This window comes from Microcebus murinus, chromosome 14 (assembly GCF_040939455.1).
Source record: "Microcebus murinus isolate Inina chromosome 14, M.murinus_Inina_mat1.0, whole genome shotgun sequence".
Classification (NCBI taxonomy): Eukaryota; Metazoa; Chordata; class Mammalia; order Primates; family Cheirogaleidae; genus Microcebus; species Microcebus murinus.
Genome location: NC_134117.1, coordinates 4681434 through 4708660, shown reverse-complemented (window position 1 = coordinate 4708660; position 27227 = coordinate 4681434). Strand labels below are relative to the sequence as shown.

General features: G+C 41.6%; 2 protein-coding genes across 4 annotated transcripts in view; one reads left to right on the top strand and one right to left on the bottom strand.

Moving 5' to 3' along the window:
• DOCK1 (dedicator of cytokinesis 1) overlaps positions 1–27227 on the top strand; it is a 491171-nt gene that overhangs the window by 197754 nt on the left and 266190 nt on the right. The window lies entirely within an intron of this gene.
• The window catches only part of INSYN2A (inhibitory synaptic factor 2A), a 60929-nt gene that overhangs the window by 10719 nt on the left and 22983 nt on the right, over positions 1–27227 (bottom strand). For both annotated transcript variants that reach the window (XM_012781388.3, XM_012781389.3), the window contains one exon: positions 9485–9556. In XM_012781388.3, coding sequence (XP_012636842.2) covers positions 9485–9556 — 72 coding nt within the window. The remainder of the gene's footprint in view (positions 1–9484; positions 9557–27227) is intronic.

The following is a 27227-nucleotide window of genomic DNA, read 5'->3' as shown; positions in this document are numbered from 1 at the left end:
TAGCATAGCCCCAGCTCTGAACATGCTCTCTTTGTTTGCTGAATTGGAATAAACTGATGAATGGAACCAAATCCTCTCACTTCTAATCTCAGCAAAATGCTGCGGCACTGTTTTATCTTTTCATTCAAAATTTATGTAATTCTACTTATCTATGTAATGCGTTATATATTATAATTTGCACAAATTATATACCTATTTTATTTATATGGATATCATCCCAATAGTTTAAAATATTAGCAATTTGTAATTACTAGCTTTTTAACCCTTTAAACACAGAATTGATTCACTATAGCTTTGGATCCACCACTCACCACTATTTCACATAGTAGGTGTATAATCAGTATCTACAGAATCACTATAAGGTTTAAAGTACCAGAAACAGCTAATCAGTAATATTAATACTCAAATTATAAGATCTATCTCCTTTTCCTGGCATACTATGACAAAGAAATAATAGCTTTTAAAAAAAAAGCATTAGTCAGATATCCTAGCTGTAAATTATACTGTGAAGTGTCCAAAGTTACGGACAGTGCCTTTCTGAGTGCATCCTGAATATTCTCCCTGACTGCACCGGAGACCTTGCTGGACTAAAGTTCCATCCTGGGTGTCCTCCTGCTTATAGCTCTCTCTAGAGTACAGACACTGCTCTGGTGCCCATAGGCCTCACCTAGGTGCTCGGGTCGGAGTGCAGGCAGATGCACAGGGATCAGAGAACCACATTATGGCATCCCACAAAGTTGTACCATGAGGAAGTGGAGGCTGAACTCAAGTCATTTTTATAAGCACTGCCCACCATAATTTCTCCAGTAGGAAAGAGGCCAGATGATTAACAGGACTGTCATGTGTATTAAACATATCTTATGTCATCCTCCTATGAATGAATCCTCGAAATCATACATTATAATTAGAAAGAATCAATCATGTATTAAATGTATCAATCAATACACTGTTGTCCCTGACCTCAGCGAAAAGCTCGCAGTTTTCTATCTTTGGGCAGAAACCATGTTGTAACTGCAGTGAAGAGCAGGAAATATGGGACTGTCTTCTTGTCCAAAACTGGTTGTAGGGAGCCCCTCGGGTGCTGGGTGGACCACAGGTCAGAGGCTGGTCATGATCAGGGTCCGTACCTCGCCTGCCTGTGTCATTTTGAAGGTGGGCATGCTTCTGTCCAGAGAGGTCAGTGACTTCCTGGGCTCTCAGTGCTGGAGCCAAGGATGCAAAGCCATTCTACCTTTCTGGGCCAGGAGCCCAGAACTCTGGTTTCTAGATGCAATGCGGTAAGGAGCTCCCCCCTCCTTTTCGACGTCTGCTGAGAGAGTCACCCCCACTGATACGGAGCAATGACAGTTCTCCTCATGCACAGAAGACCATTAGCTTATTGTGTGTCCTCTGGCGTCACCAGAGACTGGTCTAAACCCCAGCTTCCCCGTGGACCTCCACGATGTCATCTTCAGAGATGACAGGGTTCTTTCATGAAGACTGTGCAGAAGAGCCTGCTGAACGGGCTCGGCGGCTACTGTCATCTGCAGGCACGGCATTCCCCATGGAATGTCATATGGCCTCACTCTGGACCTGTGGCAGGGGCTGAACCCTGTATTTAGCCCCTGAGAGAATCTCCACATTCATCTAAAAATGAATTACATTTATTTTCCAACCAATCTAACAGCGTGACTCCCTCGTGCTGTTTTGAGCATCAGTACCTGCCTCCTTGCCTTTTACCTTTGGGCATGACCAAAAGTGAGGGCCATTGGTATAATTAGCCTTTCTCTGCTGGAGAAGTTTTATCTAACTGCTTTACAAATAAATGTTGAGATGAATAATCGGTTTTCAATTTTATGGTTGTAATCAGTTTTACAGCATCTACACAAGAGAATTAGGTGTTTCTGAAAGTTACTAAAAATGACTAAAATCTAAATCCTTACATATTGGGGGAAAGAAATAATATTTGTAGAATTCTAATAGCATAGGAAAAAAAAACTTGGATTATTAGCTTTGGGAATTTTGAGGTCTGTCAAAATCATTCTTTTTTTCTGACTTTTAATTTACTGTTTAAAAATATATTTCCTTGTACCAGGGTAATGTTGTGTAAGGTATTATCCAGGGATTTCTTTCTGTAATCTTCTTCCCACACTGTCACTCACTGTAAATACTAGGAACAAAGCACTAAACATTAGACAAAAGGCTAATTTCCCCCACCTCAGTTCATGTTGTTAAAGAACTTAACATGCACAAGTGGTGGTAATTGAAGCAGGACTCAAAAGGGCACTTCCAAGAAGAGATAATCACTGCACGACAAAGGCTGCAAAGACTCACTCCAAGTGGGCTCTGGACAGGCTAGAATTGGCACCATTTCTGCATACAAATGCAATTACCTCGCTTAACAATAGGACTTTATTAGTCAGTCAGAAGGCTTTCAGTTCTGCAGGCTGGCCTTGAACACTGCACCACCCTAGCCAACTCCCATTTTGTAGTATGTGCGGAATCGGGGGAGTCAGGGTGCATGATTTTATCTGGAAGTCTTTGTAGCCTTCACTTTTGTGCTCTCGTTGGTGATGCAATTACTAAGGATGATTGGAGCAAATGCAACCTATCCCTTTTATGAATTCCTCATCCAATTTTACAATATTAGGGTATTTTCCTCATCTCTCCTGAAATTCTATAGTCATTTGGGGAACAAACTTGTACTGGAACGTTCCCCAGCTGCTATAAATACAAGTGCTCACGGGCAGCGGAGCATCCTTGGGGATCCTCTGGCTGTTTCTCCCCCGTTCCTGCTAGTTGTCCCTGTCTAGCCTAGAGGGCTCTAGAGAACACATGTACATCTTCCTTAACTCCCTCCATGGCAATCCTATTTCCTTGGAGTTTGCTCTGCCAGGTAAAACATCCCACTGCCTTCACCTCCTGGCCTTTCATCCCCTTGCATCTGTGGCATGCACCTTCCGTGCACAAGGCTCCCTTTTGTCACAGCTCTGTTGCTACCCATACTGTAGGGTGTTAGGGCAAGGGGTGTGCAGGCAGTTGTCTTCAGTCAGAGTCAAACTCCTGCCCACCTCCCAGCTGCCCTGTGCAGAGCCTGTCTCCTAGAAGTCCCTTGAAAAAATGCTTGTTCAATAAATGAATATAAGCTCCTCAAATGAAAAAGGCTCAGGCAGTTTTTCAAAATGGTGGTTTGGAATTCTGCATACGTTTAACCATATCATATAGTTGTGAGAGTGTGACATAGACAACAAGGCATCCCACAAGCTCCTTCCCATCATGGTGTCAGAAACAATGTGACAGGCAGACCCGTGGCATTCCCATCCAGTCAGGTTCCGAGTCCACCATTGATTTACAGAATTATTAGTATTACTTGTTTGGTGGCCTTAGTGATACAGAAATGAAATAGCATGGATAGTGTCCTGGAGTATGCAGTTGTTCAGGTCTGATACCTAATGGTAGGAGTTCCAACACTGTGCAAGATTTCCAATTGTGGTGAAGATACTATTTAATGAATCTGAGTCAGCATTGCTGTTATTTTTTAAATCTTGCTTCCATCCTCAAAAGCCTTTGAATTGAGGTTGGCACATATTATGTTCATACTAACTGTACAAATTAGAATTTAGACCATTCTGTTGCAGTATTATTTTGCAAATTAACCATTTCAGTAAAAGAGGGAAAGAATGGATTTGCCAATGGTATGTTTCATTGTTCCTTTCTGAAACCAAATCTGAACAAAAGGTGAATCATCAGTAGTGTGACTCATCAGACTAGTCTGACAAAAGAATTACTAAAATAGGATGGATACAAAAGATTTCAACTGCTTATGAGCAAAGATTATATTAGTAATTTATCCTTAAAACATTTTCTGAAATAATTACAGCATATTTTGACAAGAAATATGGAAGATAAGCTAGAAAAGTTTTACCAAAGAAAACTGAAACTTGAATCTCTTTTAATCTTCTTTCATGGTGAGATGGTCTTTAATTAGAATATCACAATTGGTCTAGATCAAAATCAAAGGGCTGTCATCTTAGGGAAAAAATGTAATTATGTCAACTGTCTTAAAATTTCCAGTTATCAAAAATATCACTTTGTTACTTGGGGTTTCAGCAGACTAGGAGCAGGACAATCAATTCTCTGCCCAAAGTGTTGTTCAAGTCCCTTAAATTGATTTGCCAATGAGGGTGTGGGTGTTTTTCTGTGGAGAAATGTCTGTGGCCACCCACACTTTTACCACCGTGCACACTCTCAGTTGAAGGTCTCAGATCCATTTCTTTCATAATTGTAAAAACTGGCCCTTGGGATTTCAGAGCTGGGAGGAACCTTCTTGATCTCTTAATGCAATCTCACAGGATTTAGAGATGAAGTGGACACTCTGCCCAAGAGAGGGTGGAAGCTCAGCCCTAACCTCCCCGATGCCAACTACTTGAGTAGCAGGCTCTGGTAGGCTGGTGTTTCCAACCTTTTGCTTATGGAACTGGCAGCCTTTTTCTTGAAATTGCTTCAAGACCTTTTGTCCTTTTGATGTTTATTCAAGTCCTGTGTTTTCCATGACAGAATTATTTTTTGCAGAGAAATATGTACCGCCACCCATGGCAAAGGTACACATTTATTACAGGACTGTGTTGACAAAACCACAGGCAGACAGGTCTTGAACACGGCACTCTTTTCATCTCCCTAGGCCAAATGTTACTGGAAACACGATGCATAGCCATGCTGCTCAGAGAGAGTAATTGGGTTTCGAGTGAAAAGTAGTGTTTAAATGTAAGACAGGCAGGGTCAAATTCATTGACCTCCAGGGCTCTCTGCCTTCCAGCAAGCAGGGTATGACAAATTGCAACATGTGGACACTGGCAGCTGTGATGGCCCCTTATGTTCTCAAGCCTCTGGGACAACCACAGCCCTGTGGCATTTTAAGATTTTGAACCTCCTTTAACCTACTCAATCCCGTGTGCTCCAGGCATCCTACAGGGAGGATGGAGAAGAGGGAAGAGAAGTTGGTGCAGGGACTGACAGGAGAGTTCCTGGGCTCTTGGAGCTTATTCCCAAGAGCCTAGCTGCCACAGCCTGGCTTTGAACTGACCACAGGGACTCTGACCTTGAGCTACAACTATCTCTTTCTGCTGGGATTATCTATAGAGTTGTATGCAGGAATTAAAGGAGGACTTGTTTGCAAGTTTTCATGGTCAGGACAAGAAATGGACTCAATAAAGTTTTTGAAGTGTGGAAACTCTCTCTGGCTCACTTTTGGTTTATGCTGCTGAGATGCTGTGGCTACCCACGTGTACTGCTACAGGGATACCTAAGCAGGTGATTCTTCCTGCCCAGGACATACTGAGTTTTTAATGCTTTTCTAGCAAAAAAAATATTCGTAAAGAAACATTTGACATTTGGGGATTAAATCACGGAGCTTACTGCAAGCTGAGAAATTATCTGGCTCAATGCCCCCTAGCTTCACACTCACACTGCTTTTTGGTGAACTGGGACCCTGAGGGAAGTTACCTGTCCTTGTGTATCAACAACTCTCAGCCACCAGGCAGAATCACATAGATAGAGTCTTCCAAGAGCCAGTGACGTTTTCTATTCCTTCTAGTACGTCAGTCATTGGTATTCAGCTAGGATTATAGAAGCCCTCCTAATTGACATGCTAGATTGACCACCGCTTCAGGACATGAATGACACCTCCCCCCCCCAAGGCTGGGGCCTCCTAACAGTCTTCTCTCTGTTGACCTGTGACGCTCTATGCTTCTCGAGCTGAGTGCTTACCACAAGGATGCTGGCATTTGGTCCTGAACCTGTTTATGCTATTTGTACTCACTACTGAGATAATTTAAATATTGAATGTTGTGTAACCAATGAGGCAAGAGAGAATTATTATTTTTGTAAGTTAGATGCTTTGGAAGGAGTACTACAAAATTATGAATGTTAAAAAGGCTGAGGCAGACACTCTACAAAAAAGACACCTGCACTCAAATGTTTATAGCAGCACAATTCATAATTGCAAGGCTGTGGAAACAGCCCAAGTGCCCATCAATCCAAGAATGGATTAATAAAATGTGGTATATGTATACCATGGAGTACTATTCAGCTCTAAGAAACAACAGTGATATAGCACATCTTATATTTTCCTAGTTAGAGCTGGAACCCATACTACTAAGTGAAGTATCCCAAGAATGGAAAAACAAGCACCACATATATTCACCAGCAAACTGGTATTAACTGAGCAGCACCTAAGTGGACACATAGGTACTACAGTAATAGGGTATTGGGCAGGGGGGAGGGGGGTGGGTATATACATACATAATGAGTGAGATGTGCACTATCTGGCGGATGGTCATGCTGGAAACTCAGACTTGTGAGGGGAGAGGGGATAGGGCATTTATTGAAACCTTAAAATCTGTACCCCCATAATATGCCGAAATTAAAAAAAAAAAAAGGCTGAGGCCAATGAAGTATGCACCAGAAGAATTCTGAAATTCGATTCCATCACAAGATTTTGCTCCACTTTAAAGAAAGGAAAACTGGCATGGTTCATAGAATCTAACTCAGAACCACAGCAGGGGTACCCACATTCAAAGAAAACATCTGGGCCTCACCTCAAAAGGCTGGCATAACTTTAAGTTATATAAATGCAAGATTTCAATTTATGAGATTCAAATTAAAATAATATGTTTAAGTTAGGTACATACAGATTTTCTTGTTGACTGATTTTTTTTAAATTAACAGATGAGCTTTCACTCCCTGTGTTACCTGTTTCTGCTGACCTCAGAAAACTGGTCTAGCTTTAGTAACCACTGTAAGAGTCACTTTTAAACTTTTAATTATTTCCTTTATAAAGTGATAGGAATGTTGGGAAACAGAGCTTGAGGAGTTGCTTGTATTCAATTTGGTAGTAAGAATGAGATCTTTTTTTGGATATTAGCTGGAAGACTTAGGGGGCAGTGGAAGCCCAGCTGAAATGCTGCTCTACGGATGTTCTGGGACCTGCTCACTCAGCCTTTCAGAGTAGCTTCTGTCTGCAGAAGTTGTTACGGGGTTGTAGGATTTGTTGTTGTTGTTGTTGTTATGACTCTGAAGGGAATACTTTTAAAATACTTTCCTGCAAGAGAGATCTAAACCTCCACTTTTTCTCTAGTACCACGTCTCCCGGGATGCTTCTCATGTCTGTGTAGGACTAAGGGCAGGGCCTGTGAGTCTGCAGTGGGCCTGTCTATTTTCAGTTTCTGAAGATTCCTGCCACCAAATCAATGGCCAGAACCTTCCCTTCTTCAGTGAGAAGGTCTCTGTGAGGGGACGTGCCATTTTCCCAGCTTGTATGAGACAACCAAAGTGGTCTGAATGGTTCAATCTCTCTTTCTGAGTCTCACTAAATTTTGGCCAATTCCTGTGGTCCTTGGACACTCACGGTCCTCTTGGAACTTGGCCCGTGGCTGACATGTTGGGATTCATGCAGAATGTTGCTTATGACAATTCAAAATATTAACAACTTAAGACTAATTCCTGATGAGATAGATTCCTGTCCTTCACAGACTTGTTAAATCACTTTTAATATCACTTTTTATTTAAGTTAGTTCTGGATTTAGAGCTAAATTTAAATTATTTCCATTATGTTGGACAGTGTTCTAATAAATTCATTTTTCAGTCACCCACAAAATGCTAAATAGGTTTAGGCTGAACAAGTTCATTCTCTGAACCGTCTCTGGAAGTCCTTGCATACTTCTGCCTTGTTGCACAAAAGACTGCATAAGCCTCGGCTCCCAATGTAACAGCAGCTGAATTCTGAGGATGCACTGGGTCATCTACACCCTTCACTTCTTTTCCTTAATTTGCTGATGTTAGTGAAAGGTTATTCTATGTCAGAGTTCTATCCCCTCACTGTTGATTCAAAATTCTCTTCCATGATAGGAATTTAGTGAGAAGTTTCCCATGAAGTTAACTTATTTGATACAAACTCTGCTATTTCTGAGGTCGTAATTTGGAGGAGTTACTGAAGATAGATTTGCACAGGTGCTTGATCTTAACCTCCTCATTAGCAACCGCCAAGAACAATCAGTGGCTTAGCACATGCTGTGCCAGGGCTGCTGAGAGGGTCCTGGCTCCCTGCCACCTGCCAAAAGGCCTTCCCAGTTTGTGCCCTTTGCAAGACCTTAAGGCAGTGATGGTTCCAGGAAAGTAGGCTTTTTCAACCTAGCGCTGTTGACATTTTGGACTGGATAAGTCTTGGTTGTGGGAGATGGTCCTGTGCAGCACAGGATGTTGGGAGCATTCCTGGCCTCTACTTACTAGGTGCCAGCAGCATCTCCCAGTTGTGACAACTGAAAATGCGACACCCCCACCCCCCCGACTTTACCAAACGTCCCCTTGGTTGAGAGCCTCTGCAGGATGGAATGTGTTCAGGTGGCACTGGTGGCTCAGCTCTAGCTACCTTGGGGTTGCTGTTGTCTGTGCCCAGACAAGGTCCCCAGGTGGCCCAACTCTGCTCTTAAAGAACCTGGGCCCTGTCTGGGATACTCTGCCTGGAATGGGGATGTGTGCCCCCATGGCCAAGTCCATGTTTTCCCCTGAGAAAGAAACCCAATGCATCCAAGATTGTGTGGCCCTGTGCTTTGCTGCTCGCCTGTCTGTCTGCTTGACGCAAAGGATCGTAACTTCAAAGAACTTTTTAGAGGGTGGTTTGGGGGGTGGCAGTGGGGTTCCTTTACACATTTTTAGATATAGAACTATTCAGTTGTAATTGTTTTCTGATAATTTGACAGATTAAAATTATTGTTCAGTTTTAATTTTAAAAAATGAATTAAATCATTACATTCTTCATGCCCTTGTAGTTTGTGAAAATTACATTCCACCCCCCCCCATAACTACTCTGAAGATTTTGACCATATCTTTAATCCTAAATTACTGGTAAAAGCCAAACACAGCTTTTGTGTTTTAGAAGTTTCTGCCATATTCTTATTGATGTCAGTAACACAAACAAACTTCAAATTAAAAAACACAAGGAAGATTTGTAGGGGCTCCAGAGAGGGGATTCTGCTGAGAGGCGCTGCAAGTGCCACAATCCTCCTGAGTTCCCAGGAAATAAAATTGCACGTTTACTGTGAGCAGCCTGGTCCTTCTGTGGCATTCCTAGCACATATGGTGTAGTTTCAAGCCTTTGATCTATGCCCTCTGAAGGGCTTATATTTTACAGCCTTTCCACAACACAGTGCAGTGCTCATGGCTATCGATTCCAAGGGAGCAAGCCATCAAACTTATACCGATTCTTAAAACCACTAAGATGCATTTGCAAGATAAATGGGTGCAAGCTCTCCCTCATCCCATGATGATATACCTGGGGTGGAATCTCTAGAGGTAGCTTAAAATTATGGTCAAGTAAGGTCTTTTAGTTTTTGTCTGATAGAATCACCCCAGCATGGCCCCAGATGGTTCTTGCATTTGTGGGTAAACATCATTTGTTACTCATAATAATAAAAAACAAAAAGGTGGGAAGAGGAGAATATTAACATACCTATAGATAATACATGCACTGTTCCTGCATGTGTCACAATTAGCTGTGTCTTGCCCCGTCCGATATGAAAGCCTACAAGATAAGAACAGGAGAGCATTACAAGTGGTGGCTGGGGGTCACTGGCTTTATAGAGCAGACACGCCTCAAATCAGATGATTCCCTGATGCCAAGCTCATCATGGTCATGGAAATTGATTAATGTGCTTCCCATGTTGCTCCTGTCTCTGCCTTTATTGTACAAAACTGATGCAACACCTACAGCTGAGATGATATTTAAATTAAATTTAGAATGTGAACATAAGCTACTGGATGAAGTAAATAATCTGATTTTGTTATAAGCATAGAGAACTTGGGATGTTTCAGGGCAGCCTTAGATATTTATGGTGTTTTAAGGAAACTTTGAGGACAAACCAACCATGGGCAGATATGCTGACTCGATGGCCTGTTTTTACTCTGCCAGTTCCTGTCCTGCTAGAATTAGGGTTGGCAAACTACTGCCAGTGGGCTGAATCCTGCCGATGCCTGGTTTTGTCCAGCAACCAAATGGATTTTACATTTTGCAATGCTTGGAAAAAAGTGGAGAGAATAATACTTGTGATGCTTGGAAATTATCTGAAATGTACTGATATCAGTGTCCATAAAGTTTTTAATTTTGTTGATAAAAATTGTGACGAATTTTATGGAACTACTATGTCCTTGTTGTTCCCTTTTGATCTGCAAGTCCCGGAATATTGTCTTTCTGGTTCTGACCCCTGTGGTAGAGTAGCTTCCTGCCATCATGATGACTTGTGACTGATTTTAACTTCTCTGTGAGTTCCGTCAGCCCTCTGAGGCCAGGCAGATTTTGGCTTTTGCGTGGGAAGTTGCTCATTCTCTCCAAGTAATAATGAAAAAAAAAAGTTCAGGGTTATACAAATGGAAAGGTGTGATGATGAGGATTTTCTGACCAGGCCAGATTTGCCTTGACTATCTCTTGGCCCAAAAGAAACCAGCACGCGGATGCTTTGTGCTTTCATGGTTTCTCCTAACTACTGCGGCTGGCCTTCCCTCTCTGATATTTTTAACACACAGGTGTGTTTCTTCTGAATATATTATTTCGTACCCAGGCACAAATATGATAACCAGAATCTGGAGAAAAGTTTCCATCTGTATTGGTTTATAAACACTTTGGGGGCAAATTTACATGTGTGGAGTCACTCCACATAGTAATAGCGTGCACAGAAGGTTTTCTGTCAACATGGCTAGTCAATATTTTTATCACTTTCGCTATGTAAACTGCTCTTGTATGCACAATGGATTTTAAACTTTTGTTTTCCTCATTATATTTTGCATTACATAAACATTTGACAAGAGGATTGTCTGCTCAATGCCGAGATTGTCTCAGTGGGCTTGGTAAACTCGGACATGACCTTTGAGTTCTGTGCAGTTTATTTGTTGATCAAGTGACCATATTCTGCCCCAGAGCACTGCCAAGCATTTCATGAGCTTTTGTTACATTTGAACCAGAATAGGAATTACAGCATGGCTGTGTTTGTGTTGTCATTTTTTCATTGTCACAGCCATATCGGGTGCCTTTGGGTACCCAAGTTAGGCCTTCCCATTCTCCCTTTTGGCTTTGCAGAAGGAAGGAGGATGGGTAGCCTCTGCCTTACTCCTCCCTCCCCTTCTTCACCAGACATGGTGAGCTTCCATTCTTAGCCCATTCCTCCTGATGATAGTCCCCAAGAATGCATTCCTCCTGCACCTTCCCACCTGGCTCCAGCCTTGTCCACCCCATTCCTGTCGTGGCATCAGCCTTTTTCATCTCCCATGCCTCACACGTACATCCTGCCTTTCTCCACCAGCTTATTCTACTGGACTTTGGCCCTAAGCTCATTTCTGACCAAGGTTGTTTTGTAGAGTGAACTAAGTGTAGTCCTTGAGCCCACGTCCTAGCAGTGGCATGCATGATCTGTGCCGGATGTGGTGTTGAACTGTTGGCTTGGTTTGTGGATGACATGCTGCTCTGCTGTTGTGTTGTACTAGTGGGTACAAGCCAGCTTCAGCAGAGAGAGTGCATACTAATTGTCTAGGTGTGCTGCTCATATCCAAATTTGGTTCTTAAAGCAGGCAAAACCAGTGGTATTTCTTAATTGGGGGACACTTTCTGGTCTCAGAGAGAAGTATGACTCCTGAACTCATGGAAGCCTTCCTGCCCTAGACTTCAGGACAAATCTCTATGAAGCTTCATCAATATCAACACCCCTTCCTTGCCCAGTATCTTAAGTTCCTCAGTGCCTCCCTTGCATTAGGGCTTTAGTCTTCAATGAATTTCACCAGCCTCACTTTACAGAGGAGAACACAAGTCACATTTCAGGTCCAGGATCTCATTATTCTTTGACCCCAGGCTTCTGGTGCTCCCTGTCACCTTGCTTGTATCTTGGGACTGGTGTTCTGCACCACGTGTAATTGGCAGCTTGGGATACTCAAGGAACCTGGCAATGACATGACAAACACTTCAGGTACCTGAAATGCACAAGAGTACTTTTTTCCAGGAAATTGCTTTGTTAAAGCGCTTCCTGAAATCACTATTCTAATCACTCTGTATAAGGCACGTATCTTCCTCGTTACAGTCAGAGGCAGATAGCTATTAAGTGCCTACTAAGTGCTTGGCATTTTTCTCGCTACAGAGGAAACATTTCTGAATAAGATAGAGAATTTACAGTAGGATGTGAGAGGCTGATGGGCAACACATAAATGCATGCATGAATGAATGAATGCATGAATGGTTAGATAATTTTTGATACTGCTGAGTGTTAAGGAAGTATTGAGAAGAGGTGGCTTTGGCTTGAACTCTAAGGAGGTGACAATTGAAATGAGACCTGTCAGTCATCTGATGATCCAGGGTTGAGTGTTGCAAACAGAAGGACTATCATGTGTTAACATCCTGCAGTAGGAATGATGTTCACATATTTGTAGGATGGAAAAAAAGGCTAGTGTTCCAGGAATAGATGCAGAAAGTCAGAGTCAGGGAGACGAGGGCAGATCATGTACAGTGGAAAGCCCTTTGGACATGTTTGTTTGTTTATTTATTTATTATTTATTTTGAGACAGAGTCTTGCTCCGTTGCTGCAGGTAGAACTCCGGAGCTCAAGTGATCTTCCTGCCTCAGCCTCCTGAGTAGCTGGGAATATAGGGATGGGCCACGATGCCTGGCTAATTTTTCCATTTTTAGTAGAGATAGCATCTTGCTCTTGCTCAGGCTGATCTTGAACTCCTGACATCAAGCAATCCTCCTGCCTCTATCCCAGAGTGCTAGGATGGCAGGCATAAGCCACCGCACCTGGCCTGGATATTATTTTTAATTGAACAGGAATCCACTATAGAGTTTTTTGTATAGGTGATTGAAAGAATGACATGGAAACACTTTCTTTAAAATTTTACTCTCAATTCTCTCCTTCAGTAATATCACTTCATTCAATTTCCTGTCTCTTGCTTCTTTTAATTTACAACCCAATCCAATTCACCTATTGCTGAGGAAATGGTATGGCTTGGCTGCTGTCTGGTGGTAAGAAGCAAAGGAGTCATTCTTTCATCTTTGTATGGAGACATACCTATAGTTACTCTTCCCACTGCCTTCAAATAATTGGAAGGAAAAATTGGTGGTCAGTTGTATTCCTGTCATGTCTGAGAAGTATTTTCAGGATTTCGTTACCATGAACCTTTCTCAGAGAGACCCTTTAGTATGTTTCAAAGGTTTTGGTTAGGATATCTCTTTTATTTAAAGGAATAAAATGTTTGGAGTCCACGGGAGTCAGCAAGAGATTAATTTGTGAAGGAAATTTAAAGAGTTGACCTGTGTCATGTGGTTAATTCACAGGCAGCTGCCAGCGGCTAATGTTAGTCAGGGTATGCCTGCTAAAATTTTATTTAAGCATGAGGGTGTTCTCAGTAGAGGGCTTAAAACTATGTAATCCATTGTGCTTATTGCTTTGATAATCCATCTAATTGTCCTTGAAGCTTCCAAGCTGTAGGGTTTGGCTTCACTGATAATTTTATGGTCACATTAATAATTGGGTTGCAGCATCTGAATGAATACATTCTCCAAATAGAGATGAAACAGATTAGTTCTTTCTATGGGACAGGGAACACAAAGTACTGTTATGGAATTTCCCTATTTTTTTTTCCTTCTCAACTTGGAAACACGTCATAAAACCAATACTTGGAATGATTGTCTTCCTATAGTCGCCATTGCTATGGAGAGTAGCAATCTGAAAACTTCAAACTGCTAGAGCGGGTACTTCTCCAAATGAATAGTCTCATTGGAGAAGAGGTGGTCTTTTGTGGATTAGAGATTTAGAGAGGAGAGAGCTTAGGTTATTATTGTATAGGCTGCAGAGGAAGAATATTTTGATCAAAATTTATAAATTTTCTGTCTTCCAAATTAATTGCTACCTTTGTAAAGCTCTCTTTTGTTTTGAGAAGTCTATCTTATATAGGTTTGTTAATTCCATGACTAATATAATACCTAGTACCTTCTGGGTGTTCAGTGAATATTAATTTAGCCAAATCATACGTCCCCTCTTTGTGTTCTCATACTGAAATCCAGAATAAGACATTAATTTAATCAAAGATTTCCAACTGAGTGCGAAAAAAGAAAAAAAAAGAATTTAAAGTATCAATTGTGGAAAGTTCTGGTCCTCATTTTGGATCCTGGTGATTAGCACATTCATTGTTAATATGGATTTTGCAGCACTATTTATTGTCTCATAGCAGTCGTCAGTATTCTCTCCTTAACAATGCATATTACTTGAAAAATATAACATTCAGCACCAAGGACAGTGCCAGAAGTCCAAAGCACTGTCTTTTTGGTGCTTTTTATTTTCTGTTCCATTGACCCTCTAACTTCCCATCCCTCCAAAACACACTTCCAACCCAGAGGTGGATTTGGGGACCCTGAACTTCCCCTGCTTGATGCCCTTTGAACACTCCTTGGTCACGGTGGCCATTCTTGAAAGCTAAAGAAGACTTGACATGAGTTATTAAATTAATTGGGACTCTAAGAATGTGGACTCTGAAAACGCATGGAGGAGGAGTTGATGCTCTGTTAAAATCAGAAGAGATTTGGACAAGTTAATTTTATGAGGTAGTTTTGATAGAGTCCAGTTTTTGAGTCATTTCCACTTCTACTTCAGACTGTACCAGATTTGTTCACAAGTCTTTGCTCTACTTTGAAGAAAGTAAAATTAGTTTGGTTTACAGAACACAGCATGGAACTTCAGTCAGGGCATCCTCATTCAAAGAAAACCTCAGGGCTGCCTCTCTGTAGTGGTGGCCTAGACTTTTCAAATTTAACTCAGCACACAGTGCTCAGCTTCCCCAGCTACTTTATGCTTTTGCAGTGATCTGCTACAGTAATTCTTTAGTCATCATTATGAACTATTCCTAAATATACATATATATATACTTGTATTACATACTTGTAATGTAAATATCATAATGTTCTGTATAAATATATATAAAAAATATATGTCTGTATGTGTATATATATACTTTTGTATATTTAATTTTTAATTTTTATTATTTTTATTTTTTTTTTTTTTTGAGACAGAGTCTCGCTTTGTTGCCCAGGCTAGAGTAAGTGCCGTGGCATCAGCCTAGCTCATAGCAACCTCAAACTCCTGGGCTCAAGCAATCCTACTGCCTTAGCCTCCCAAGTAGCTGGGACTACAGGCATGCGCCACCATGCCCGGCTAATTTTTTCTATATCTATTAGTTGGCTAATTAATTTCTTTTCTATTTATAGTAGAGATGGGGTCTTGCTCTTGCTCAGGCTGGTTTCGAACTCCTGACCTCGAGCAATCCGCCCACCTCGGCCTCCCAGAGTGCTAGGATTACAGGTGGGAGCCACCGTGCCCAGCCTGTATATTTATTTTAAAAATGGATGATAATTTGGGGTATGCAAGCCTTCAGTTATTCCTTTTATAGACCATTAGCAAAAGAGGGAATCAGGAGTGGAAATTAAAGAAAAATAAAGAAGGGCAGGTGCACGGCAAAGCTGGTATGGCAGTTTTTATGACACAGCCATAGGAATGATAAAAGGAAGAGGGTGGCTGCCAACCTTAGCCTGAGAGCTGCACCACAGCCACTTCCTGGGAGGCAGGGATCTCAAGGAGGGACTCTGCTCTTTCCAGAAGGCATCACAGGGAGATCTAAGTCAGCAGAGCTCTGGGTGTTAGGAAAGGGTGTTGAGAAATATCAGAGAAAGGTCACTGAGAGCTTTCTTCCAGGCCACATATTCAAGCTGTTCCTGAGACCTTGGAATTGCGGCCTGAGAGTCAGGACTAAGAACTCTGATTCAAACAAAACAAAACAAAACATTGTTTTGTTAAAAGGTCAGGAAATGGGAGGAAAACACAAATGACTTTCCCTGTGCTTTTATCAGACTCAAAGCCTGACAAAGTTATAAGCATCTCAGAGAAGAATAGATAGCAAGTGGGAATTAATTTTATCATTTCTAATGGTAATCACAGCCCTAGTATTAGATTATTAGATTGACTTTAATTTGTTGTTTCTATTGTCACAGTTCCATGACACTATTTCCCCTATACAGTCTTAAATTCTCAATGGAAAATTCTCTTGTTACATTTCTGGGTGACTGTGGATGGGGCATTTGGATACTTCCAGTCTGGCTTCAGAGTTCAGGAAAGCATTTTCCTCTCGGCATCATAAGCGTGTTGACCTGCCACGTGCTGTGGGCCCCTCCCTAGAAGCTCTGCTTCATAGCACCATGCAGGGGAGAGCAAGTGACCCAGTTGCTAATTTGCTCTTTTAAATGGCTTGTTAATTGTCAGCAAGTTCCAAGTTTCTAGCATGTAAGCAAACACCATTTTGGATGCTTCTAAAATCAGAGCATGACCCTCTGAGCATGGTCTTCAAACACTCGTTACTCGGGGTATTGGAATTGTCACATTAAATTAACTGAAAGGCTGTGTCCTAGGCCTACATGTATGGACCTCAGTGAGAGATGGTGGTTGCTGCAGGAATGAAAAAGGCATAGTTTCTGCTCTCAATGGTAATTTTTTTTTTTTTGCCATTAATTTATCCTCTTAATTTTAATCTCTTGTTCTTTTGGTTTTCTCCCTGGGTACCCAAAATATTCTTTTCTTCTGCATTCTTTCCCAGTTTTGAGCTCCAGCTGTCCCTTCTTGATAACTAAGCCATCATTTATATCAGCATCTTAAAGGATCTTTTAATAGTCTCAAAGTGACATTAATTAGAGGCATAAAATGATACCACTACTATTGTTGGAAGAAAGTAAATTTCAAAAAGTAGTCAAAGTCGGCTGTTTTCTGTGATTCCCTCCTATGTTTTAGAGCCAGGCCCAGCAGCAGTTTTGGCTTGTTCCTGAGTCTAAGTCTTCACTAGGAATTTGCCAGATTATGCCCTGGAAGTGTCCTTATTTCAGATATCAGCTGTTCAGTAGCTAAAGTGAATTTAGACTTTCCCCATATATCCCCAGAAACTCAAATGCATCTGTTTTAGGCATTTGAGCTATTAAATGCCAGCATTTGGGGAACATCCAATTTAGGGCTGTTGAAAGAATATTAAGTTGATTTTCCTAACCAACTCTAAAATCACCTCTTGGTCACTTAAAGGTAGTACTGGCTTTCACTGGCGGTGGTTTGACCAGTTCCCTGTTTCTCGGTAATAGGTGGGAGCTGTCTCTTGGCAGCGCCTGACTTGCTATGTTAGGCTAAGCAGTTCTGTGATCCTTGTTGGCCTAAGATCTCCAAGCAGACAAAACTGTTAGTGGTCAAAACCAAGGTTGTGTTTTGAAGAACATAAAGTTACGGTAACCCTTAGTTTCGGCAAAGCTGTTTGAGGCACCCCCGTTCTCCCCTGCCCTGGGGAGGGGAGTGGGTTGAATGTTGCTGCCGACACAATCTAAGTGGGTTGAATGTTGCTGCCGACACAACCACCTGGCTGGTGCCTTCAGAGTTGTCTGCAGGAACAGCTCACTCAGCTGCTCTCCAAGCACCCCCTGGCCAGCTCTCAACTACCTTCCTCTACCCCATTTCCTCTGCTGGAACACCCATCATTCAGCATTGCATGGCATGCTTCATATCTTTCTGTGTGTGCCCCCCAAAATACCTCATGCCAGTCACTGAAGAGTTGGCAGTAAAGGTTTATGGATGAATGGAATGATGAATGGACGGGCAAATGAAAAATAAAATTAATGGAGACGGTAACTTTGTCTTAGCAGATCTGTGAGTGTTGGTTTGATCTCTGTTCCAATGAAATTTAGCAGGTCTTAGCTGACTGTTAGTTAAATAAAACTCTAAAAAACTCACTCCCATGTTTTCTGCTCAGTATCTTGTGATAATAGTATCTGTGTCACTTTAATGTAATCGCCGAATCACGTTTATTTTGAAAATATTAATGCAATTACTCCATATTACATGATTCTGGTTTCTCTATTGTCATGCTCTTTTGCCTATAGATGTAAGGTCAGGCAGGAAGGCAGAACCCCTCATCTTGGACATCTTTTTGGGGAAAGGCTCTCATTGAGATCAAATACTCCTTTTTTACAGACAGTCATGTAATCTCCCTGCATATGAATGTGTGTGTTCCAGATGTTTCTATTACACTAAGAGATCTATTTTTGGCGTCCCATGTTAGAACTCAGAAGTAATATCCCTCCAAGAACATGAAAGCATTAGGTTTTATAGCACTCTGTGTCTGAATCTCCATTTACAATAAAGGGTTTTGAGGGCCAGCTCAGGAACCCCAACACCAACCAATTACTTAGAAATGGTGTTTTGGAGCACAATCCATTCATAAGTTGAGGCAAGTCTTTCTTTGTCCCATTTGTCCCCTAATTTTTTTCTACTATAGGGGGAAGTTCTCAAAATCACACACATCCCATTCCCCCAGAGCCAGGAATTGAGATGTTAACCCTTGAAGAACCAACCCTACATGCAACCCCTAGGTAGTCTTATTTATCAGGGTAATTTTCAGGGTAATTCCAGTTATTTCAACTGAGTGTTCTAATCATAGACCTTAAAGCAGTTTGCTACAAATTAGCCAAAATAATGCACAGCTTCTCGCATTCTTGCCTGCTTCAGCTATGTGTACTGTCTGTGCAGGAGACCAGTTGCTTGGATGAAGAAACACAGGCCTTGCTCTCAAGACACTGAATATCCAGAAGCCCCAATTGGGAGAGGAAGGGATTGCATATGTGTTAAGGGACTAGTGTTGCATAACTTTGGAAAGCAGCACCCTTTCTGTGGGACCACTTCTAGTGCTCCTGCAAACCAACGTCCTTGGTCCTGCCCTGGCTTCTCTGCTCCCTCCTAGGCAGCCCAGCATGTCCTCCAGCAAATCCCAGCACTTTGTCTGTGGCTCTTACAGACTGTTCCACAGTGGATTTTGTGATCTGGCAAGATTCCTTTCTCCAGGAAGACTGAGCATTTTATGCTAGCTGAGAACATGTCTTTGGTCATGTCCCGTCAATCCTAGCATGTGGTTTAGTGCCTTCCAGAGACTTGGGGTAAGCTATGCTGCTTTAGCGCCTGGATCTTCCATGCCTGGTGGAAGCTTAGGGCTCTCCCCACCCCCTACCTCCTTTTCTGTTTTAAACTTTTCCACACCATTTGCCACCATGGAACACACAATATAAACTGTACCAATTTGCTTTTTTCCCTGTCTCCTCCACTAGAATGTAAACACAGTGAGGGCAGAGGTTTTGTCTATCTGTTCCCTTGTGTACTTTAGTGTCCACATGGGGGTCTGGAATGTAGAAGATGTCCAAGAAATAGGTTTTGAATAATAATTGAGTGAATGAATGAAAGAACAAATGAAGAATCTGCAGGACCATCCTTATGGGTTAACTTGACAACATACCCTTTTGCTTCTGAAAAGGAAAATAGGACTGATAGTTTTGTGATGTTCCCAGCTGGATAAGGAACATCTGTCTAAATAGTATTCACATTATCCCATTTTAAATTTCCCCAAATAAGTGGAAAAAAGGTCAGTCATCTTCTGCTTCTCACACCCAGTTATGAAAATAAATGGCTTCGTCTTGCACCAAAGCAGCCCCACTTCCGTGCCTGCATAAAGGTCATTTCTCTTGCCCAGGAGCAATCCTGGTGAACGGCTCCAAGGAGAAACACCCTTAATGAACTGGGTTGCTTTCTTTAGACACTGTTGACAAATTAACTTTTATTTGCCTCCCAGCTCCCCAAATGTGGTGACACTATCATTCTAGGGAGGCTCTGGCTATTAGGGAAGCTTTTAATGCTTGTTTTCATTACAACGAATTAAAGTGAAACAATAATGGCCGGTAGTCAAAGAGCATCGCAGGCAGTACAGAGATCCTGGGAGGTAGTATGTCCTCCCCCGAGAGAGGAAGCAGGAGTTAGCTGGTCTCCGTCACTTTCTTCCTAGGTCCTCTTTCTCCCCTCCTGTTTTGCTTCCTATTTTCTTTGTCCCTCCCTATGGCCCTGTCTCATCCCCTTGCTTCCTTCCTTTTACACAGAGCCATGCATGATGAAGAAAATGGAATATGATATAGACATTATTATTACTGTTTGAAATACATGCAGATTTGGATAGAGAAAAATACAGAGGTGAATGCTATTAAGGGAGGACTTTGCTCTTCTTTAGTGTCTTATGTTTTCATAATATAAAATCATAATATGTAAAAATCGGGAAGGATAGTAATTATTTTCTATGTGGACTGCCTGATTATAGTACAAACAGGGCAAAGTTTGCATCTCCCTTATGTTCACACAGTCAGGGAGATACCAAGTTGCAAAATGATGACAGTAGTGATACAAACAAGTGGCCCCAGAAGGTACCAGGAATAGCTGATAATAAGAAAAACAACTTTTTATAGCTGAGGCTGAGTTGATTAACTTGTTTTCCTGCATGATAGATAAAGCTTAACTACAATTTATTGAAAATTAATGAAAATGAATTTTTGTGGCACTGGCTACTAAACCAGAATGAAAATAATGTGAGTATACTGCATTAACACAAATCTTCCTTCTGGGATGCCATTATTTCTCTCGGTCTTGTTTTATCACATATTCTATGGGATAGTAAGTTAAACCTAACTTACAGAGGTTTAAATTTGAAAGCATTAATGTGCATTTGTCAGTGGTTCTGATGGTAAATATCCACAGAGGCTTTTATCTTTTATTTATAATTTCTTTTGATGTTTTTTTTTAGATCAGCTTAGTTAACAATTTTAAATGAGAAGTTATTCTTCTTGAAGCTTTTGTGCTTTGTTTCAAAAGCCTAACCTTGCATTTGTGTTTTAAACAAATGCCTTAGAGCTTCATGTTGCTGAAGATTAAAATCTTTAAATTTTTGTATGATCATTTATAAAATTCTTTATGTATAATTATGAGACTTATCTAAGGAAATACCCTAGTGCTGTAACCAGTGAAGTATTGATAAAGTTTTACTCCATTTTTGGTCAAAATATGCCCATTTTTAGATCAGTTTTCCCCGGGATCTCAGTTCTCAAGAATTTTCTTTCAAATCTGTCCTTAAGGTTAATTTTTTTTTTTTTTTTTTTTGAGACAGAGTCTCACTTTGTTGTCCAGGCTAGAGTGAGTGCCGTGGCGTCAGCCTAGCTCACAGCAACCTCAAACTCCTGGGCTTGAGTGATCCTTCTGCCTCAGCCTCCCGAGTAGCTGGGACTACAGGCATGCGCCACCATGCCCGGCTAATTTTTTTTTTTTATATATATATCAGTTGGCCAATTAATTTCTTTCTATTTATAGTAGAGACGGGGTCTCGCTCTTGCTCAGGCTGGTTTTGAACTCCTGACCTTGAGCAATCCGCCCGCCTCGGCCTCCCAAGAGCTAGGATTACAGGCGTGAGCCACAGCGCCCGGCCCTTAAGGTTAATTTTTATATTGCATTGAAAACTTTAATTTATTGTTCACATGAATTTGGACATACATTTGAGGAAGTAAGAGCCAGATGGGCACGTGTGGTCCTGCAACGGGCCACTCATGTTATAAAGACCTTGATGAACTGGTTTCCCAGCAGGTTCCTCATGGATATGTGTTGTAACCTGGCACCCAGGTTCCTGGACTTAAAGATCAATGGCCTTGCTTTTTCTGAAATCACCTCATAGAGGGGATTCCTCTTAATTATTATAAATCTTTAAAAATATACTTTATTCTTGGGATTCCTTCCAATAGTGGTCTTTGCTGTCTCTAGCAGCAGAAGATTGCTTTCTCCAGAAGATGAATTAGCATGAAACCCACCAGGTCTAGGGGCAGGGGCTTCTGTAGTCCCCCAAGTAAAAGGAAGAACCCAGACTTGCAGTAGCAAGAACAATAGCTGCCTTTTCATTATGTGGGGCATACTAGGCTCCCCACTTTCAGAAGAGATAGGGGATGAGTAGCCAGGAAGGTATAGATGTGGATTCTGGCATTAACATGTCTCACCAGCCTTTCGACTGGGAAAGAACTGAGTATACCCAAGCTATAGTTTCCTCTTGGAGGTCATTCCTACCTTAAATTGTTATTTTAAGGATTAAATAAGAAAATATCAAATGGCTGGCATATTCTAAGTGCTCAAAGTAGGTGAACTCTGTCTGCTTGGGGATACTTATTTCATTGGCACTTTCTCTCTCAGATCCAATGGTGAATAGAGCTCAAACCATTTTTTGCATAGCTTAGCAGAAATTGCATGGGATTTCAAAAAGTATTTGCAAACCAGAACTTGCATTTCATCTTTTTTTTTTAATCTGAATTCTGGGACACAAATCTATAAATTCCATAAACGTTCATGCCATGCCTTGAATTGCTCATTTTATCTGCAAATGGGCTGTCTGAATTGCCTAGTGGCTTGGTGGTGATGCTTTTATTCACCTACCAACTTAAAAGGTTGGGGAGGTATTTGAAATCTATTTTGGCATTCTGCACAGGGAGATTATTTAAATTACATTTTCAAGTGTGTGTGATACCTACATGAAGCCCAAAGCAAGAATTTAAAATGTGTTTTATATTCTTACAAATATATTTTGCTTTATTTTTCATATTAGAGATGGAAAGGCTTATTATTTTTTAAGAACTTAAAAATAGTGTTTACAAAGTTATATAAATATAAGCTATAGAAAAGGCTCACCATGACCCTGTGAGTTAAATGAAAGGAAAAAAGGCTCCAAAGAATATGTGCTTCCATTTCAGAATACCCCCCCCAATGATAAGTTACACTTGGAATCTAAGACTTGAATATTCTGTTGCAAATGTATGAAAGCCATTAGCTGCAACAAAAAAGAAAATGGTTTGCCTGAAAACGATTCAAAGGATTGCAACCTTGAAGGAAAAAGGCCAACTCCAGCATTTGTAGCAGTGTGAGAGATAAGGAATTGATGAATTGTCAAGAGGAAAAAAGACAGAAAAGTGGGATCATAGTAGGCTTTTATTGATGGAGATCTGCAAAGAGGGTTTTTTTCCCTCTAAATTTTTATGAGTATTATAAGGCAATGGCTGAAATTATGATGTTCTTGGACATCTCTGCAGAATACGTTCCTAGAGAACAAAGGAGCCTTTGGGGTCTCTCCTCTCATTTGAAACCCCTTCCTTTCACATTGGAAAATGTAACTTGGAGAGACTCGGCTAGGCTGGGCCAGAACTAAATCCAGGTCTCCTGACTCCACGTCAACTCCCTTACCCATGACAACAAATAAGCTGGTCCTGTACTTTTCTCTGAAAGCAAAGCTTGATGTCTCCATTCTGTAATCCTCACCTCCTCCTCACCCTCTGAAATAAACCAACTTGTTTAATAAAGCAAGAAAATCTCTCTTAATGTGTTCAAGCTCTCACCCTTCTTTCACCTGAGTTTAAAGGTTTAGCACTTACAGGCTGCATCTCTGTAACAACCTATCTTTGAAGGGAGTAACTTTTACTGAGTGCAAACACAGCCTTCCATACTTTCATGTGATATCCAAGAGAAGCCCAGCAGGCAGATATTCTCAGCTCTCTGTTACAGAAGCAGCATCTGAGGTCCAGAGAGGTTAATGACCCTGCCCAAGCAAGTTGGGGGTGGGGGAGGGTCGGCACAGAGTCCCCAGCTCAGGACTGGCAGAGTGCAGAGCCCTGGTCATTCCACTCTGCCCCCTCCTGACTCTTAGTCCCAGAAAATGGAAAAACAAAGTGCACAGGAGGCTGACCTCAGCCAGCTGGCTGGAATGGTTTAAAACATTTTGGGTTACAATAAATGTGGAGAGAAACACCGAAACTGATTTATCAAGAACATTAGAAAATGAAGTGCTGACATTTCCATGTCATTCAAATAGGGAGTGCTCAGGGACAGGAGAGTATTTGGCAGAAACAACCTTTTTGCTTCTGATCTCAGCCGAGTGCTGCTTTCTCTCTGCTGCGCACAATGCCCTGCTTTTCTCAGTGCGTTGTGCCAGAGCCAGGGAGGCAGCACTCCACAGTCCAGAGAAGGTCCAGAAGGATCATTTTCGGGACTGCAGAGGCTGATGAAATACTATCTAATGCCACCTACCTCCTCTCCTCAAAATTTAGCCATTCTCAGCTAACCAGGTGGAAGACTTTGATCTCAATTAAGTGGATAGGTTTTGGCAAGAGCGACCCAATCATTCTTCTAGGGTGTGCACAGCCAAATTGGGATGGGACCACCTAACTGTCCCCAGCTTTGCCCCTTGGCTCTTGCAGGGGATATCTGGGCAATTAAAAAGTCAGAATCTAATGCCTAGACGTTTTTGATTCCTCAGTGTTTATTTCGCGGCTGCTGCAGCAGTGCACAATTTTCCATGCTGGTTCTTTTTGCTCTGTGACTTAAACAAATTAAATCGTCCCCTTATGCTCCCTCCATAATTGTGATACAGTATTTATTCTGTTTGGGCATGGGTAATTAGAGCAAATTCAGAGACATTTCTCACCCCCTGGCAGTTCCTTCTGAAGAATGCCTGATTTTGAGCAATCTGTCAATATAAGGACATAAGACAGTGCGAGTATATCCTTTCTACCTGTGTAGCCTCAATTATCTAGGCTAAGGCAAACACATGGCACAAACATGTCCTATGATGGCCCTTTATCCCTGCAGGTATAGGAGTGAAGCCTTTTTCAAGTTTTTAAGAGATGCTGTGATGTAAATTATAAATTATGTGTATGTATATCATATACACAGAGTTCCACAGCAGGACCCTGAAGGTCTTATGGGCTGATGAACAATTAAACCTATACTTGAACAAAGTGGATGTCAGTGAATTGCAAACCCCTCAAAGTCTGGCCTGAATTCATTTGAGTCTTGAATCTCCTCATTGCCTGGTACAGTGTCCAACACTTAGGGGATGCTTTATAGTGGCCTTTTGAATTTCACATATTCTGGCCTGGATATTTTCAGCAGAATGAATATGGTCACTACATTTACAAATCACATAATAGGAGCCCACAAACTATAGCCCATTGCCTAAATCTGGCTACTGCCTGTGTTTATAAATAAAATTTTATTGGAACACAACGATGCCTATTCATATACATATGGTCTATGTGTGCTTTCAGGCTGCAATGGCAGAGTCAAATCACTGTGGTGGAGACTGACCCTCAAAACCTACTAATTATCTGGCTCTTTGCAAAGTGTGCTGATTTCTGCTGTACAGGAACTGACCCTGAGAACCTCCAATAAATGCAGATCCCTGTGAACCTATGTCCTTGCCTCTTAAATGTGTATCTGCACATGACCTTTCATCATCTGCTGGCTTCCCCCTTTTTTAAGTGATCACAAGGAACAATGAAGTTGAGCAAACACTGACACAGAACACCACACTGCTTCTGTGCTCACTCGTTGCAGTCCCTCTGATCTTCATTCTTCTTCCCCTTGTCTTGAGCACCATGTTGAATGCCACCTTCATAGAACCACTGAACTCAGGGGAATTCCTCTTTTTTCATTTTTACCACTGTTTGCCCTTGACCTGGGAGACCTGGGCCCCATGCCACCAAGAAACCATGTTTTCTCTGTGAGGAGGAGCAGGATGCAGCTGATGGGTAGCTGCCCCAATTTGGGGTTACAGAGATACTGGGAGGCCGTGAATTACTACATTTACACCCTCTCCTGAAAGCTACTAGACTCCTTAGCTTGGTGATGGTTTAGGATGTTCTTGAAAGTCATGCTTTGGATGTACTCTGACTCAGTATAGCCCCACAGCCTCATGATTTCATCACTGCCTGCTGGGCATGTTTAAGACCTGGGCTCCACTGCTGCCCCCTGCCCCGAGCCTGCAGCTAACATCCCACAGATGCTGGGAGACACCTGCCAGTAGAAGAACCCACTTCACTCTGGGCAGTGACACAGTCCTGACCACCTGCTTGGGATCTTGAATAAAGCGTCTCACATTGGTTTCAGGTCTTCTCTGAATAGCAAAGCATCATTAAGTTGTCACTAACCAAAAAACACATCAAGATGCTCAATGTTTGGGGTAATCTTAGAAGCAAATAGCTGTCTCCACCCCGAGGTGCCATTGTGGTTGCCACACCAGAGTTGCTTGTGAGTTTGCACAATGAGCAGTTAAGACCTGCATCCACTTGGTCTGAGGCTCTCCTGCCCACGAATCCCATAGCTGCTATGGGAAATTACCACTGTTCTAACAGTTGGTTGGCTTTTTAAATTCAGTGCCCCATTTGCCTGGTTCTCAATGACTACATCAGTGGCTTATTTAGGTAGCCTATGTGACCCTGAACTTCTCAGGAAGAGACAAGCGTTAATACTTGAGGAATCTGAAATAAGCAGGATAATTCTTGGCATTCATGCAAGCCCAGTGATCAAATGCTGCCTGCACTGCATAAGCAGAATGATTTTAGTGAATTGCCCTGATGTTTTACAAGGGACTAGAAGGCATGAGTTTGAATACTTTTTGCACATCTACCTACTTACAGAATTCATCCTACTAAAATGCTTGTAACAGGACATGTCCTTTATTCAGTGCCAACTGCGTGCTGGTTATAAGTAGGAGCTTTGTAGATATCATATTTAAGCTTCTCCCAGCCCTCTTTAAGACAAAACTGAAGTTGAGGTTAAGTAGCTTGTTTCAGCTCAAAACTTTCTCTACTGAAGCCTTTTGGAAATCTACATAAGCAAATGAGATTAATGAAAACATCTCTTATGAAAAATAATTTGGAAGCTACCAAAAGTCATAGCTGGAGACACAAATTCCACACAGTGTGAACTATGGGAAGAGCTTGCCTGGCAAACTCAATAGTGAAAAAGTCCCACTGTAGAGATTATACATGAAATATGTTAAGTATGTTCTAAGAAACATAAGTTGCCCAGGGCCATTGGCCAGATTGAGAGAGTACTGACTTCCCTAGCTCTGTCCTAACATCATGCACCTGCACAGGCCCATGGCCATCTCAGGTTCAGGTCAAGCCTAAAGTACAAGGTGGAAACCTGGCGGCAAAATTTGCCACTTTCATTCGAAGCCACTGGCTCCAAGGTACCTATCTTCATTAGGACTCTTCTTAATGCAGGTAAAATTTTGTACATGATCCTCCACGTGTTCCTGGGGTTGGCAAGTGAGGAGAGGAACTGGCTTTACCCAGCTCCTGAGTGTTCTTCCACAGTTAATAACTTGTAGACTTCAGAATATTTTCCAAGGAAAATTCCACTGATATTTTAACTTGGCCATTGAAATTTTTGTCATGTCACATAATGACTATATATAATAGTGTAAATAGAGCCCATTTTCCTTTTTTTTTTTTTTTTTTTTGCCAC